The 13,953-nt window shown below is 43.5% G+C and overlaps 1 protein-coding gene across 5 annotated transcripts in view; it reads left to right on the forward strand.

Moving 5' to 3' along the window:
• The first annotated feature begins 1,017 nt into the window (after positions 1-1,017).
• The window catches only part of SYCP2L (synaptonemal complex protein 2 like), a 45,710-nt gene continuing 32,774 nt past the window's right edge, over positions 1,018-13,953 (forward strand). For 4 of the 5 annotated variants that reach the window (XM_061591901.1, XM_061591920.1, XM_061591907.1 and 1 more), the window contains exons 1-11: positions 1,385-1,518; positions 2,728-2,781; positions 3,372-3,509; positions 3,685-3,804; positions 5,285-5,389; positions 6,502-6,526; positions 7,358-7,443; positions 7,551-7,639; positions 11,184-11,218; positions 13,505-13,647; positions 13,744-13,796. In XM_061591901.1, the coding sequence (XP_061447885.1) occupies positions 1,462-1,518; positions 2,728-2,781; positions 3,372-3,509; positions 3,685-3,804; positions 5,285-5,389; positions 6,502-6,526; positions 7,358-7,443; positions 7,551-7,639; positions 11,184-11,218; positions 13,505-13,647; positions 13,744-13,796 (905 nt within the window). In that variant the 5' untranslated portion in view covers positions 1,385-1,461. Of the gene's footprint in view, positions 1,313-1,384; positions 1,519-2,727; positions 2,782-3,371; positions 3,510-3,684; positions 3,805-5,284; positions 5,390-6,501; positions 6,527-7,357; positions 7,444-7,550; positions 7,640-11,183; positions 11,219-13,504; positions 13,648-13,743; positions 13,797-13,953 lie in introns of those variants that run through there. The other variant, XM_061591914.1, reaches the window with a different exon arrangement.

Here is a 13,953-nt window from a genome sequence, read left to right on the forward strand (position 1 = left end):
TTCCTTTATGGAATCAATCCATCTCTTGTTTGGCCTTCCTCTTTTTCTACACCCCTCTGTTTTCCCCAAAATTATTGTCTTTTCTAGTGAATCAGGTCTTCTCATGATGTGTCCAAAGTAGAATAACCTCAGTTTCATCATTTTAGCTTCTAGTGACAGTTCTGGTTTAATTTGTTCTAACACCCAATTATTGGTCTTTTTTGCAGTCCATGCTATGCGCAAAGCTCTCCTCCAACACCACATTTCAAATGTGTTTATTTTTCTCTTATCTGCTTTTTTCACTGTCCAACTTTCACATCCATACATAGAGATGGGGAATACCATGGTCTGAATGATCCTGACTTTGGTGTTCAGTGATACATCTTTGCATTTGAGGACCTTTTCTAGTTCTCTCATAGCTGCCCTCCCCAGTCCTAGCCTTCTTCTGATTTCTTGATTATTGTCTCCATTTTGGTTGATGACTGTGACGAGGTATTGATAATCCTTGACAAATTTAATGTTCTCATTGTCAACTTTAAAGTTACATAAATCTTCTGTTGTCATTACTTTAGTCTTCTTGGCGTTCAGCTGTAGTCCTGCTTGAATCTGCCTTAGATATACAAAATATTAACCTTTGGGCTTCAATCATATATAGGCACGCCTTCACGTGGGAGTGTTCACTAGGGCTGCCTAAACATACTGCAAGATTATATTCCTTTTTAAAGCCCGTTAAGAGTGCATCTTCAAACTCTTTCCTCGTCTACCAGAGACTCGCAACCAGGACGGGGAACTTTGAAAGGCACAAAGCTCTTTTCAGAACAGGGTCGCTTTCTTCCTCTCCCCTATTGTCCGGGAAAAAAATAAGACCCTTTCTACAGGTCTTAAAACATGCGCCGGACGGCAACCTCAAGTTCAACTCGCTCCATCAGCACGGGCTGTCCTAGTTCCGCCTACTTACAAAGTAATGTTGCCATCCTAAACATACAGTTTACAGGCCCACCCTATAGACAGCAGGAAACACTCTCCTCCCCTCCCCCCGAATCGATGCGAAGGAAAGGATATATCGGGTTGCGGCTTTATTTTTAGGGAAAGCTCCTTTTAAAGCAACTTGCAGTGTGGGACTTACTCCCAAGTAAGATAGAGCTGTAAGTGGATCGGGCTTTGAGCGCGCCCCGGCAGGCCGGTCTCAAGCGGTTGGGTTCAGATGCCTGCCGCAGCAGCTGCACGTGGAAAAGGCGCCAGGCGTCGCCGGAACGCTCATTAAGGCTCCACGTGGCGCTAGAGCCGCCTCGGCCCTGGCCTAGAGGGTTTGGAATCGGCCATGCAGTACCAGGTCAGTAGACATTTTGCAGGCCTGTGGACTGTGTGATTTATTTAAGGGTGTTCGCGCCACGGGGCTCCTGCCCCTAGGGTTGCAAGCCCCTGGCCAGTTCCTGGAGAATATGCCCCGTAGAACTCTATGGGGGTTATCCCCGAGTAAACATGCGTCTGATTGCGCCGCGGCCGCTTGATTTGAAGAGAACCGCTTGGCGAGCACGGGTAGTAGATATTATTAAACCTCGCTCCATCTGGGAACTCTTAAATGGGTCTCAAAGGGTTTCCCCTCTCCCGGGACTTTTGGCGAGCTTTTATAGGCTCCAAGGGTTTTTTCCCCGGGGACACTTGGAAGATCCATGTCCTCCCTCTAAATCAAATAATATCGGAGGAGGCTTACAAACAGATTAAATGCCCGGCTGTCCCTTACAGAGGGTAGAGGCTACGAAAGTATCCCTTCCCTAGCTTCTGTAGTCTTACTGTAGGGTATGTGGCAGTTGAGACAGAGGTCTGGGGATGGGCGGAAAGCTTTCAACCGGCTGCTGGCTTTTCCTTTACTGTATTGTTTCCCTCTTTGGTAAGAGAATTCTAGCAAGTGAACTCCATTGTTACTTTACTTCTCTCCGCCGCCCTCCGCACCCCCAGTGTGAAGAAGACCAGAAATGCCTCTTAATTCTGGACGAAGGGTGGGATAAATAATAATAATATCCCCGAGCTTTAACTTTCCTACTTTGCCTATAAGCTTGTGTTCCTTGACTGTGCTACCAGGAATGGTTTAGGACGGGAGTGATCTTTACTGCACTTAAAATGCAGCGATGGACACCTTGCTGGAATTATTTGGGAGGTGTTGTGGAAAGGGCCATTGCCTCTACTTTTCCTGATGGCTCTCACAATTATTGATTGCTGTTTTTAGATGGTTATGGGGTGGGGGCACAGTGGGTAAAATTGTTGGGTATGAGAGACTGGGCTAGCTGATTTCAGTAAGGTTCCCTCTACCTTTCAGCCTGCAATTTGAGTATTGGATGGATATTGCTAATCAAAATTATTTTTTTCTTTAATTAAGCATCATTAGAATACTAATCTATTCTTTAAAAGAGAAAATAGTCTGTAAGTATACAGTTATTAAATGAGTTTGCCATTATAATCTAATATTTAAATATAAAAATTCAGAGCTATAAACAAATATTTTATAAACATTAAATACGTGCTGTGCAAAATCGTTCAACCGTATTCAATATAAAATATCACAGCCATTCGTTTTAAATTGCATATAATTGGATTTTAAAAAAATTACTTAAAGCTAATATAATTGCATAAAAGGTAAACCTCAGATATATTTGTCCATATCTCCCCCAATAAGGTAATCAAAATTATTTTCTTGGGTCTTCTGTTTTTAAATGATTGATTTTTATTTGTTATTTTTCTTATGTAAAGGAAGAAGAAAGTAGAGAGAAAGAAGGTGATCTGCCGGACAGAAATGAATACTATGTAAATATCGCTTGATGCACACTAAATTGTTTAGTCAACTTAAAATAAAATCTCATTATTTTAACGTATGTCATTTTTTAACATAGCTTCCGAAGTCAGTATGGGCCAAGGGTGCTTCCAGAGGACCTCTGTTTCTTGAGCATTCATCCTGATTGTTTGCAGGACAGTTAGATGATGATGTGTCAAAACAAGTGTTATCCTACACTTTCCAGCAGACCACAGTGTAGGATCTCCTAGAACTTGTTTTAGGAGCTCAGATAGCAGCACTCTGATGAAATGTTTGGGTTTAGCATTACGATATCAAGAATTAGCTCCAAGGGGATATAGAGCGTAGGTGAGAGCCGCTTAACTATACACTTTGGTACAAAGAGCATCAGGGTTTAAATCCTGCAGTTGTAGACCCAGGTTGTCATGGTGGCTGTAGAATTAATTCACAGTACCTTCATTCTTCTATTTGTCACAGTTCATGCAGACGTCGAGGGAGAAATTAAATTGTGTAAATCCTGTTTGACCAATGGACGAATGGCGGGAAGGTTAATTTGTCAATAATCAACAGACTAAAAATGTTGCTTTTGCATGTTTTGTTCTAGCTAGAGTCATTAATAAGTGATGCCTTTAAGGGAAAAGGATTTCAGAAAATAAATGAAATAATACAAGAAAAGGATATTTATCCTCCTCAGAAGTACAGCAAACAACTATTAAACCAACTGGACAAAGTTCTAAAAAAGGCAAGTACTTTGTTGATTAGGCAGCAATCCAATGCCTACTTACCAAGGAGTAAGCCCCACTCTACTCAGCTTGCTTGTGAGTAGACATTTATAGGATTGCACTGTCAATCTCTTAACATTCAATCCACTGAATTGCTTGCTTACACAATAACATATGTGAGATTTCCTCCCCTAGGAATTGGACAAAAATGAGTTCCCAAATGTATCCCTGTTGTTGAAGTGCATTCAGCAGTACTGTAGAAGTGATCCTCAAGAAGGTGTAAATTTGCTTCTTCAGCAAGGATTAATAGCAAAGATAAGTAACCCTATACTTACTGTGTAACTAGTCTACCGTATGAAACATAATAATACTCTGTGGAACGGACTTGCCTTGTTCTAAGAACTGGTGATCTTGGCCTAAAGATAGGTAAACCAGATTTTTGATATTTATTTATTATTTGATTTATATCCTGCCCTTTCTCTCAGCAGGAGCCCAGGGTGGCTAACAGAAGCGCTAAAAACACTTTAAAACATCATAAAAACAGATCTTAAAGTACATTAAAACAAAACAAAGTTAAAAATATTTTAAAAGCTTTAAAAACATCTTTTAAAAGGGTTAAAAACATTTAAAAAATATTAACAAACAATTATAACACAGACACAAACTCCTTGTTTCAACTGAGGATCGATTCCCAAAAAAAGCACTTAAAAGTTTTTGCAAACAGTTTCTTTGACTTCATTTTGCCACTTACGAACACTTATTGCAAGTTTCCTTTTTGCCATATATGGTTTTTCAGGGTTCTAAGAAGATCTATGCTATGTTACTGCAAGAGGAAATAAATTTTATAAATTGGGAATAAGCAACACAAAACTGGCAGGCAAATATCCATGGGAAAGGTCCAGTCCTTTTTTCTCCCAGAGCAACTACCCTGAGAGTGTTACCACACAGAAGCAGCAACCCAGGTTAAAATATGGTCTTGGTCAAGTGTGGGAAACCTTTGACCCTCCAGATGTTGCTCCCATCATTCCTGGCTATTGTCAACGCTTGCTGGGGTTGATGGGAATTGTAGTTCAGCAACACCTAGAGGGCCAAAGTTTTCCCACACTTGGTAATGGGTTTTGGCCTTATGCGACCTACCTCTCATATAGTGGAAGGAAACCGTGACTTTGAACAGAGCTTGCAGGACAATTCACAGTTAAATCACTTAACAGCAGAGGGTAGTCCATAGGCCAACAGGGCACTGCTCCACCAACCTCAGCCAGCCCTTAGCTGTCTGCCTTCTTATTCACAGCCTGATCAGAGGGTGGCCCTGGCTGTCAGCTTCTTCCTCCTACGTCTTGGTGCTGCATTTGTAGAACTCAGCAGGGAGGAAAACAGGGAGAGCTCAAGAATGAGTTGGCTCTGCCTGCCATTGGCTCTGGCGCCACCTACTGTTGGGCTCCCTGCCTACCAGTCCCAATGAGCGCCAGCCGCCACTGCTTACATAGTGCACGCTGCTTGTGTCTGTACCCCCACCATCTTCAGGCGTCTAAAGAAATGGGTGGGAATTCTCCTCTCCACTCGGTGCTTTGGCTAACAAATCTCCTCTTTGGCAGCTGCTTGTGGGGGCATCAGAAAGTATAAGAGAGAGGAACGATCCTTTGTTTTCCTTTTCTCCCCTCCCTGTACAAGAAAAAACTCACAGGTCCCCATTCATGTACTTGCCTTTTCTTAACTGCATCTCACTGTAGGTAGAAAACTAACTTTGAGACATTCCTTGACTTTGTTTGTGTGTGTGGTTTTTTCCTTTTTTTACATGGTCACTTGGTTTGAAAGAACAAGAGATTTTTTGAGCCTGATAGAACCAAAGGAAAGTAAATTCTTGGTAAATCTTGTTGAAGACTTCTTTGACACAGCTTTGGTAAGCACATGGAACAAACGGGTTGTGGCCTTTTCACAATAACATTTGTGCACTTTGAAGCAGCTGACGGTGAGCCCACAAAACTCCCTCTATAGCAATGCCAACTTGTGACCTTTTTGTTTGTTTATTTTAAAAAGCCATCTGGCTTGCTTGTTTCCCATGCGGGTGAAGGAATGGGGAATCTGTGGTCCTCCAGAGGTTGTAGGAGTCCACCTCCCATCAGCCACAGTCAGCATGGACAGCGGTTGGGGATGATGGGAGTTGTAGTCCAACAACATCTGGAGGGCCACAGGTTTCCCAGCCTTGCATTTAGGTGATGCTTCTTGTGCATCCATAATGGACTGAATGTAGCTTTGCACGCTGGCACTACATCATAGTAATGTGGAAAAACATCCTGAGAACCTGTTAAGATGCAAAGATGCATGTTTACGTGTGAAAGCTAAGACTGATCTTTATACAAACACCCAGTGGCATATTGGCCATTGAAAGTTGCTTCCCAGTGTTCCGCCATGCGGCTGCAGAAATATTCTATTACTTTCCCATGTGGCTCATCTGGATTGCGTGTTAAGTACCCATGCCAGTGTCACAGGCACACTGCTAGCGTGGTCAGTATCCATGACTTCTGATCAACCAATGTGGAAACCTCATTCAGATTTTTCTGCAGTTTTGTGGAAACCCAACCATGTGGAAGCAATATTTATTGGCAGCTAAGTTGGCTAAAAGTACAGAACAATAGGCTCTAACTTGTGATAGTACCACATAGTATATTTACAAAACTTGTGTGGAAAAATAGGACCATAGATAATACATGTAAAAATCTACATATGATTGAAATCTATTACATAAATGACAATGATAATAATTTAGGACAAATCTGAGTTTGAAGTCAATCTCAGCATTACTGAGAAATCTCAGTTTTGCAGAGCAGGAATTTGTTCTGTTTGGACCCAGTGGGTATTATGGGTAAGCATATTTTACAATTCTTTTATATATTAGTGTTGGTATGTAAGCTTTAAATAACTGGACAGTATTTTTGATACATATAGTTAGGTATTAACTTTGGATTATCTCCATTCTGCTTCTCTTCCCCCAAAAAAACATTTTGCGTTCAGATCATTGGCAAAAGCAACACCGAAGGTGAGTTGCTAAATACCTTTAATTATCAGATGATGATGATTTATTACATTTATTCATTGCCTTATGCAGAACAGTCCCAAGGCAACATGCAGTGAAAAGATAAAATACATGCACAAAAATTACTTTTTATACATAGTAACTTTTATGTCTTTTTAATGAATGTTTGTGACTACAATCCTATGCATACTTATCAAGGAACAAGTCCCACTGAACACAGTGATAAACGCATGTAGGTATATTATTGTTGGGCTTTATTTGTAAATTGCTTTGAGACCTTGTGGAGAAAAGGAGTAAAGAAAAGAGGTGGGCCTGCAAAATTTATTTGGACTTAATGCAAAGATGCATGTTTAACTGGTGTTACTTTAGTTAATACCAGAGGATCCCCTTCAGTTAATCAGCTGAGAGATGAGGATGCTACTGTCAGTTTGACATTTTGCTTCTGATGTGCTACTATAATAAGGAATGGGGCAGGCAGGATGGGATGACTGGCAATGGCCTTTGCCTTGTCTTCAGTCTTCAGTAACTTGAAAGTCACATGCCCTTTGCTAATACATAAATACATTTAATTGGTTAAAAAGTGAATGATTGATCAGCTAAATAAAATTTTAATTTGTAAACAGCTCTAGTGAAAATGCAGTAATTAATTACACTTTAACAATTCTTCTAAAATGAAAGAGTGAAAAGCAAACCTCTTGTACAATATTATAAAAATTGCATCACACTGATTTGGAAAGATGGCAATTCCAATGAGAGAAATGGTAGCACGGCTAATTTAAATTGTTACCTGCCTAGTAATAGCGGTGTTTTCCCCCTCCCATGTCTTTATTGCAGGGAAAAAACAGTTGCTGGAGTCTTTCATACCATATTTGGGACATCTAGCTACTGACAATAATGTCAACTGTGCCGTTCGACAGGAGGTTAGTTTCAAGCTAGGAATATGTAGAATAAGTTCAAAGAAGTACTGTACAGCCACATGTTAGTGACTTCTTCCTGTCCTGCATTTCTTCCACTTCCGGCAACAAAGGCTCTGAGAACTTTAAACACTCTGTTGAACAACGTTGCACGAGAAGAGAGAAAAAAGTTTGCTCTGTCCGAAGAGATGTGTCTGCTTACGTAAGTAGGTTTGTCACGTGAGGACTTGATCCCTCGCGTGTCTTCTGCTCGCTTTTCGGTGCCAGGGAGGAGTCTTTTGCCTCCCATCTTCTCCAGAATTTCTTTGACTCTTTGCTAAGGTACAAAAGGAGGGGGCAGCCAAAGGAAGTAGCGGTCAGTGGGGTGGCAAAAGTGGGCAGCGCACTTGGTGTGTGAAAGGCAAACGCCACTGTCGCTTACTGAGAGGAGTGGGGGCAAGGCATGGGGACCAAAGCAGCAGTCCTGATCTGAGACTCCTGCTGCTGCCCTGCGGCCGTGTTGGTGCTTGCCCCTAGGAACTGAGGCGTACAACACCAAGTGCTGCTGGATATTTTTTTTTAAGTACATGCCACTTGAATGTAAAGACTTCTAGTGGTTTTCAGAACATTAAAATTGTCAGCAAAACGCTTGAAAACGTATTTAAGACGCTTAAAACAGCTGCTAAAAGATTAAAACAGATCAGCATCTATGTGTCTGGATAGGCTTGCCTAAACAGAAAAGTTTTCAGCAAGAGCGGAAAGGAATACCACGAAGGCACCTGCCTAATGTCAATAGGCAGGGCGTTTCAAAGAGTCGGTGGGGACACACTAAAAAGGACAGTGCCTGTTCCGTAGAGGGACGCACTCGAGTGGGCACACATGGGGTAAGGTGATCTCGCAAGTAAACTAGTACCGAGCTGTTAAGGGCTTTATATACCAGTGGTAACAGCTTGAACTTGGCCTGGTAACAAACTCGCGACCAGTGCCAATGTCTGAGCAGAGGTGTTGTATGCTGACAGTGTCACTCCCGTCAACAATCTGGCTGCAGCATTCTGCACTAATAGCAGTTTCTGGGTCAAGTGCAAGGGAAGCCCCACATAGAGTGCATTGTGGTAACCCAGTCTTGAAGTCACCCATGCCTGAACTACTGTGGCCAAGTTTACCTGGTCTAGGAATGGCTGTCACCTGGTAGTTGTCTTACCAGGTGCAGCTGATAAAAGGCACTTCTAGCTGCTGAGACTACCTGAGCCTCAAGTGACAGAACTGGATCCAGAAGCACGCCCAGACTACATACCTGTAACCCTGTCCAGGACAGGCAATTCACCAAGTTCATGGACACGGGAACCACTCACCCACAACTCCTCCATCTTGCCAGGATACAAGCTTAGCTGCTTTTCCTTCGTCCATCCCACCACTGCATCCAGGCACCAGTCCAGGGCCTGCACAGCCTCCCCTGATTCTGCTGTTATGGAGAGGTAGAGTTGAGTGTCATCAGCACACTGATGACACCTTGCTCCAAAATCCCTAATGACCACTCTCAGTGGCTTCATATAGATGTTAAACAGCATGAGGGACAAGATGATACCGTGCGGCACCCCATAGCACAACTGCCAGGGCCTGAAAAACAGTCACCCAATGCTACTCTCCAGACTTGGTGCTGTAAGTAAGAACGATCCAAGAAAGTCCTCAGTGGCAGAACAGGCGGAGGATAACAATGTGAAGGCGGATGAAGGCTGTGAAGGCGGATGAAGGCTGCAGCAGATAAGACTTCCAATCGTCGTGGTATCCATGCCATTGGATCAAAGCCTTTTTCTGTCAAGATTGTGTGTTGATCGTCGTACGCCGATCTCCCCACATAAAACAAATTCACACAGAGGCATCTTCCAAGCAAAGACCTTATCTTGGCAGACAATCTTACTCGACCACGAGTGATCGCCAATGAATGAATGATAATACAGTGCTTCCAATTCCCATTCCACAGAGCTGGTCCAGGAGGATACTGTGGTTAACGGTATCAAAGGCAACAGAGAGATCGAGAAGCAGGAACAAGGTCTCGCTCCCCCTGTCCCGCTCTTATAGAGGGCATCCACCAGGGCAACCAACTCAGTCCCATGGCCAGGCCATAACCCAGATTAGAACAGATCTAGGTAATCCATGTCATCCAAGAATGCCTACAGCCACCCCACCACTGCTCTCTCCATCACCTTCCCTAAGAAGGAAATATTTGTGACTGGCTGATAGTTATTCCAATCCAAGGGGTCCAGGGCCAGTTTCTTTAGGAGTCGCCTCACCACCACCACTTTCAAGGCTGTAGGGACCATTCCCTCCCGCAGTGAAGCGTTAAACCACACTCTGGACCCAAACAGTCAGACCCCCTCTGCTAGATTGAATAAGAGGGACAGGTCAAGAGGGCATGTGGTCGGGCATGTAGCTGCCAGCACCTTGTCCACATCAGCTCACTACATAATCTGAAATTGATCCCATCAATTTCACATCACCGACTGCAACACTGGGTACTTCATCTGAAACGGCAACAACAGCAGAGTCAAGGTCATTCCTAAATTGAGCGACTTTATCCTCAAAATGTATAGCCAGTTGGTCACAGCAGGTCCTCAATTGCTCCAGAGGCCCCTCCCCTTCAGTGGGAGTCAGTATTCTCCGGACCATTCAGAATAACTGTTGGCCAGCTATTGGAGGATGCAACGCAAGTTGCAGAGTGAGCCTTCTTCGCAGCCCTCACTGCCACATGGTAGGCACGATTACGTGCACTAACCAGGGTTTGATGGGCTTTGGAGTGAGACTAGCGCTCTAGCCTTCGTCTGGCTTGCTCTACAGCCCAAAGCTTCCCAGAGTACTAAGGAGCCACTCAAACTCCACAATGCCGGAGAGGACACACAGGAGTGATCGTATCAACCCCCCTCTTCATCTCACCATTCCATAGCAAGACCAGGGCTTTGACAGGATTGTCAGCTTTCTCTGCTGGAAAATTCCCCAGAGCATTCAGGAACACATCAGGTTCCATCAGTCTCTGAGGGTGGGCCATCTGAACAGTTTAAGGGGCTCCTACTGGGAGGAAGGGTGGATATAAATCAAATAAATAAATGGCGGGTGGCCCGTCAGAACTACAGCTCCATAATCCCTGGTGATTGGCCATGCTGGCTGGGGCTGATGGGAGCTGTAGTCCAACAGCACCTGCAGAACCATAGCTTGGCCACCCCTGCACAATCTGCTTTATCTCATGCAGACATTGATGTTGTTTCCTGTAGTGTTCCGGAACTGCTACTTCCCCCCACCCAAACCACTGGAGCAGCTTTTTGGAGAGGATAGGGGGCTGCAAGAAGTGAGGGATCTGTAAAAATCAGGTGTCCCACCGTGCATAGCTGGAAATACTTCTGGTAGCATAGCGCAAATCCACCACCACTCACTGCAATCCATATCCATAAGTAATTACTGGAAAACCTAAGAGGGAAATTAAGTTACAATTACATGGATTCTTGTGTGCAACAACTGAATTTTATTACCCCTGTGCATTTATAGGTGTTAATTTATGTGACTGTGTGCAGAAGTGCCCTTTATTACTATTGTGTTTGAAACATAAGGACATTTGGTTGTGGTGGCCCTAAACTGCCTTGGCAAAAGTTCCCTTTATTATGCATGTTTTGTTTTCAGTTTTGATTCATTGTAGCTTATGTCTAAACATTTATCCCAAGTTATTTCTCTCTCTCTCTCCAAGGCATAAGGCTCATTAATGGGTTATGTTGTTTCAGGAAAGAACTTGCGAAAGCAATTCTGGATGTTGGTGGTAAGAAATACTTAGCATCTTGGTCAGGGCAGGGGAATTTCTGTGTACCTGTTTTGACAAGGCATTAGAAATCTGAAGCTAGAATTCAGGGATGTGAAAACTTCAGAATCCGTCGAAGGCTGGGGCTTTTACACTGACGCTAGCTATCTCCCAGCAAACCTAGGCTGCTACCTTGGAGCTAGAAGTATTTTTCCAGCTCTGGCTGTGATACTATTCTGAGATGCTTCTTTTTTAATTGCATGGTTGTGAATTTTGAAAAATAGTTCCACACAAGCAATGCTTATATCAATTTGTTTACTTGTAGGTGGTGTAGTTAAGAGTATGAACTGGGAAGTTCTGATTAAAAAATGAAGTTGTCCATGAACTCGCATGCCTGAGGCCAGGGGTGGAGAATCTGTGGCTCTCCAGATAGGGTTGGACTCCAGCTTCCATAAACCCCAGCTGGCATGACCATTGGTCACCTGCAGGCCACAGGTTCCCCCCATCCCTGCATTAACTAAATGTGATCTTTCAGCCTCTGTATGTAGCAATAACAATACTGGCCTGTCACTGGGTGGCTGGCAGGATTACTGAGATAATGTATGTAAAGTACGTTCAGCATTTAGGGAAAGCACTAGGGGCTTTGTCCAATGGTGGCATTACGGTAGTGAGTGCAAGGTAGGGCACCTGGTTTGCCAATTGCCTTTTCCTATTGCAGCCTTCTCCGGCTCACCCTGTGTGGTTCTGGAGGTTTCCCCAACCCTCAGGATTTTTTTATTTTATTTTTTGCGGGGATGAGGGGCCGCAGAAGATAGGAGGGATTGGCAGAAATGGGTGCCCTACAGCGCACACAGCCACTGCTGAGTACAACCATAAGAACATACGAAGAGCCTGCTCATCAGGCCAGTGGCCCATCCTGTGCTCACAGTGGCCGACCAGATGCCTATGAGAAGCCCAGGAGCAGGACCTGAGGGCAAGAGCACTCTTCCCTCCTGTGGCTTCTGGCAACTGGTTTTCAGAAGCGTGCTGCTTCTGACTATGGAGGCAGAACATAGCCAACGTGGGTAGTAGCCATTGATAGCCTTGTCCTCCATGAATTTGTCTGATCCTCTTTTAAAGCCATTCAAGTTGGTGGCCATCGCTACCTCTTGTGGGAGCAAATTCCATAGCTTAACTATGAGCTGTGTGTGCATACATATATACATACATATGCAATGCTTCTAATGCTGTTGGAAGTAAACGCTGGCCAGAGCAAGGGTGAGATTTTTTATAGCCCCCCTGCCTTTGCTAGTTGCTTCTATTATTTTTACTATTGTTTATCTGTTTATTTCATTTGTTGGTTGCCTCATACCCTGTGGTCCCTGGCAACAACAGATTTAAAAGCATGCAATATAAAAACTTAAAACCCAAAGGAAAGAAACTAACTAAGATAGGACACCTCAAGGACTAAAGGCCCTGAGTGAAAAAGGAAGGTCTTTGCCTGACATCTAAAAATGAATAAAGAAGGCACCAGGCACGTCTTGCTTGGGAGAGCATCCACCGCTGGGGCCCCCAGGGCAGGGCCCGGGTTGGTTCATATGGGGAGAGGTGGTCCTTGAGATATTGAGGTCCTGAACCTCATAAGGCTTTATAGGTCAAAACCAGTACTAATTGGTAGCCAGTGCATCTGTGCCAGAATTAATGTTATATGTACCGACCGACTTATCCCAGTCAGCAGTATGGTCACCAAATTCTGCACTTTCTGAACCGTCTTCAGAGGCAGCCCTGCATAATGCATTGCAGTAGGAAAAACATCTTGTAAAATGCAGCACTCTATTAATAAACCACTTTTTAAAACAAGACAAAGAAATAGTGTAGCAATAGTATTGAATTGTTTTATTTTCTCTTTGGTAAAACGGTGTCTTTAAACACAGGACTAATGGACTCGCAGGAAAGCCAAACATAAAGGCTGAATATAAAGTGGAATAGTTGTTAGGAACCTAGGAAGCTGCCTTATATTGTGGCAGACCTAGTGGTCCATCTAGGCCAGTGTTGTTCACACTGAGTGGCAGCAGCTCTCCAGGATTTCAGACAGGGAGTCTCTCCCAACCCTACCTCGAGTGCCAGAGATTGAACCTGGGTCCTTCTGCAGTCAAAGCAGATGCTCTACCGCTGAGCTGTGGCTCTTCCCCAAGCTAACAAATTAGTCTGCTGATCTAAACTTGTAGCGCTGGGAAGGAAATAACTTTCTCACAGCTTGCAAAAGATTCTTTGCATGTGCAGGAGCCGTGATCATTATTCAGAAGAACTCTTCTCTTTGTCCTGCAGACTACGACATCCAGGTTGCTATTGTGGAAGCCTTGTTCAGGCTGATGTTGAAAAAGTGGAGAGATGATCTTGTTCACAATTGGTTTGAAGATCAACACCTTGCGAAGGCTTTTAGAGAAATCAAGGATAGAGAATTTGAGACAGTAAGGCGGAGTATGTGATTTTACAAAAAATTTAAATTAACATTGGAAGTATTTTTGAAAACTACTGTCATATTCTATTTTTTCTCTCTCTTAAAGGATTCCAGGAAATTTCTTAATGAATTAAATGAAAGGCTTGGGGATGACAGACGGTAAGGGCTTGCGATGAACCTGCTGTCTTGAGAAACTTTGGAAACCCAATTTTCACAGGCCCTTGCAGGTTTTATTTATGTTCTTCCTCTATATATATATCAACAGAAGTATTTAGGTACCACCAGACTTCTCAACAGCCATTTCTTCTACAATGTA

This window comes from Rhineura floridana, chromosome 1 (assembly GCF_030035675.1).
Source record: "Rhineura floridana isolate rRhiFlo1 chromosome 1, rRhiFlo1.hap2, whole genome shotgun sequence".
Classification (NCBI taxonomy): domain Eukaryota; kingdom Metazoa; phylum Chordata; class Lepidosauria; order Squamata; family Rhineuridae; genus Rhineura; species Rhineura floridana.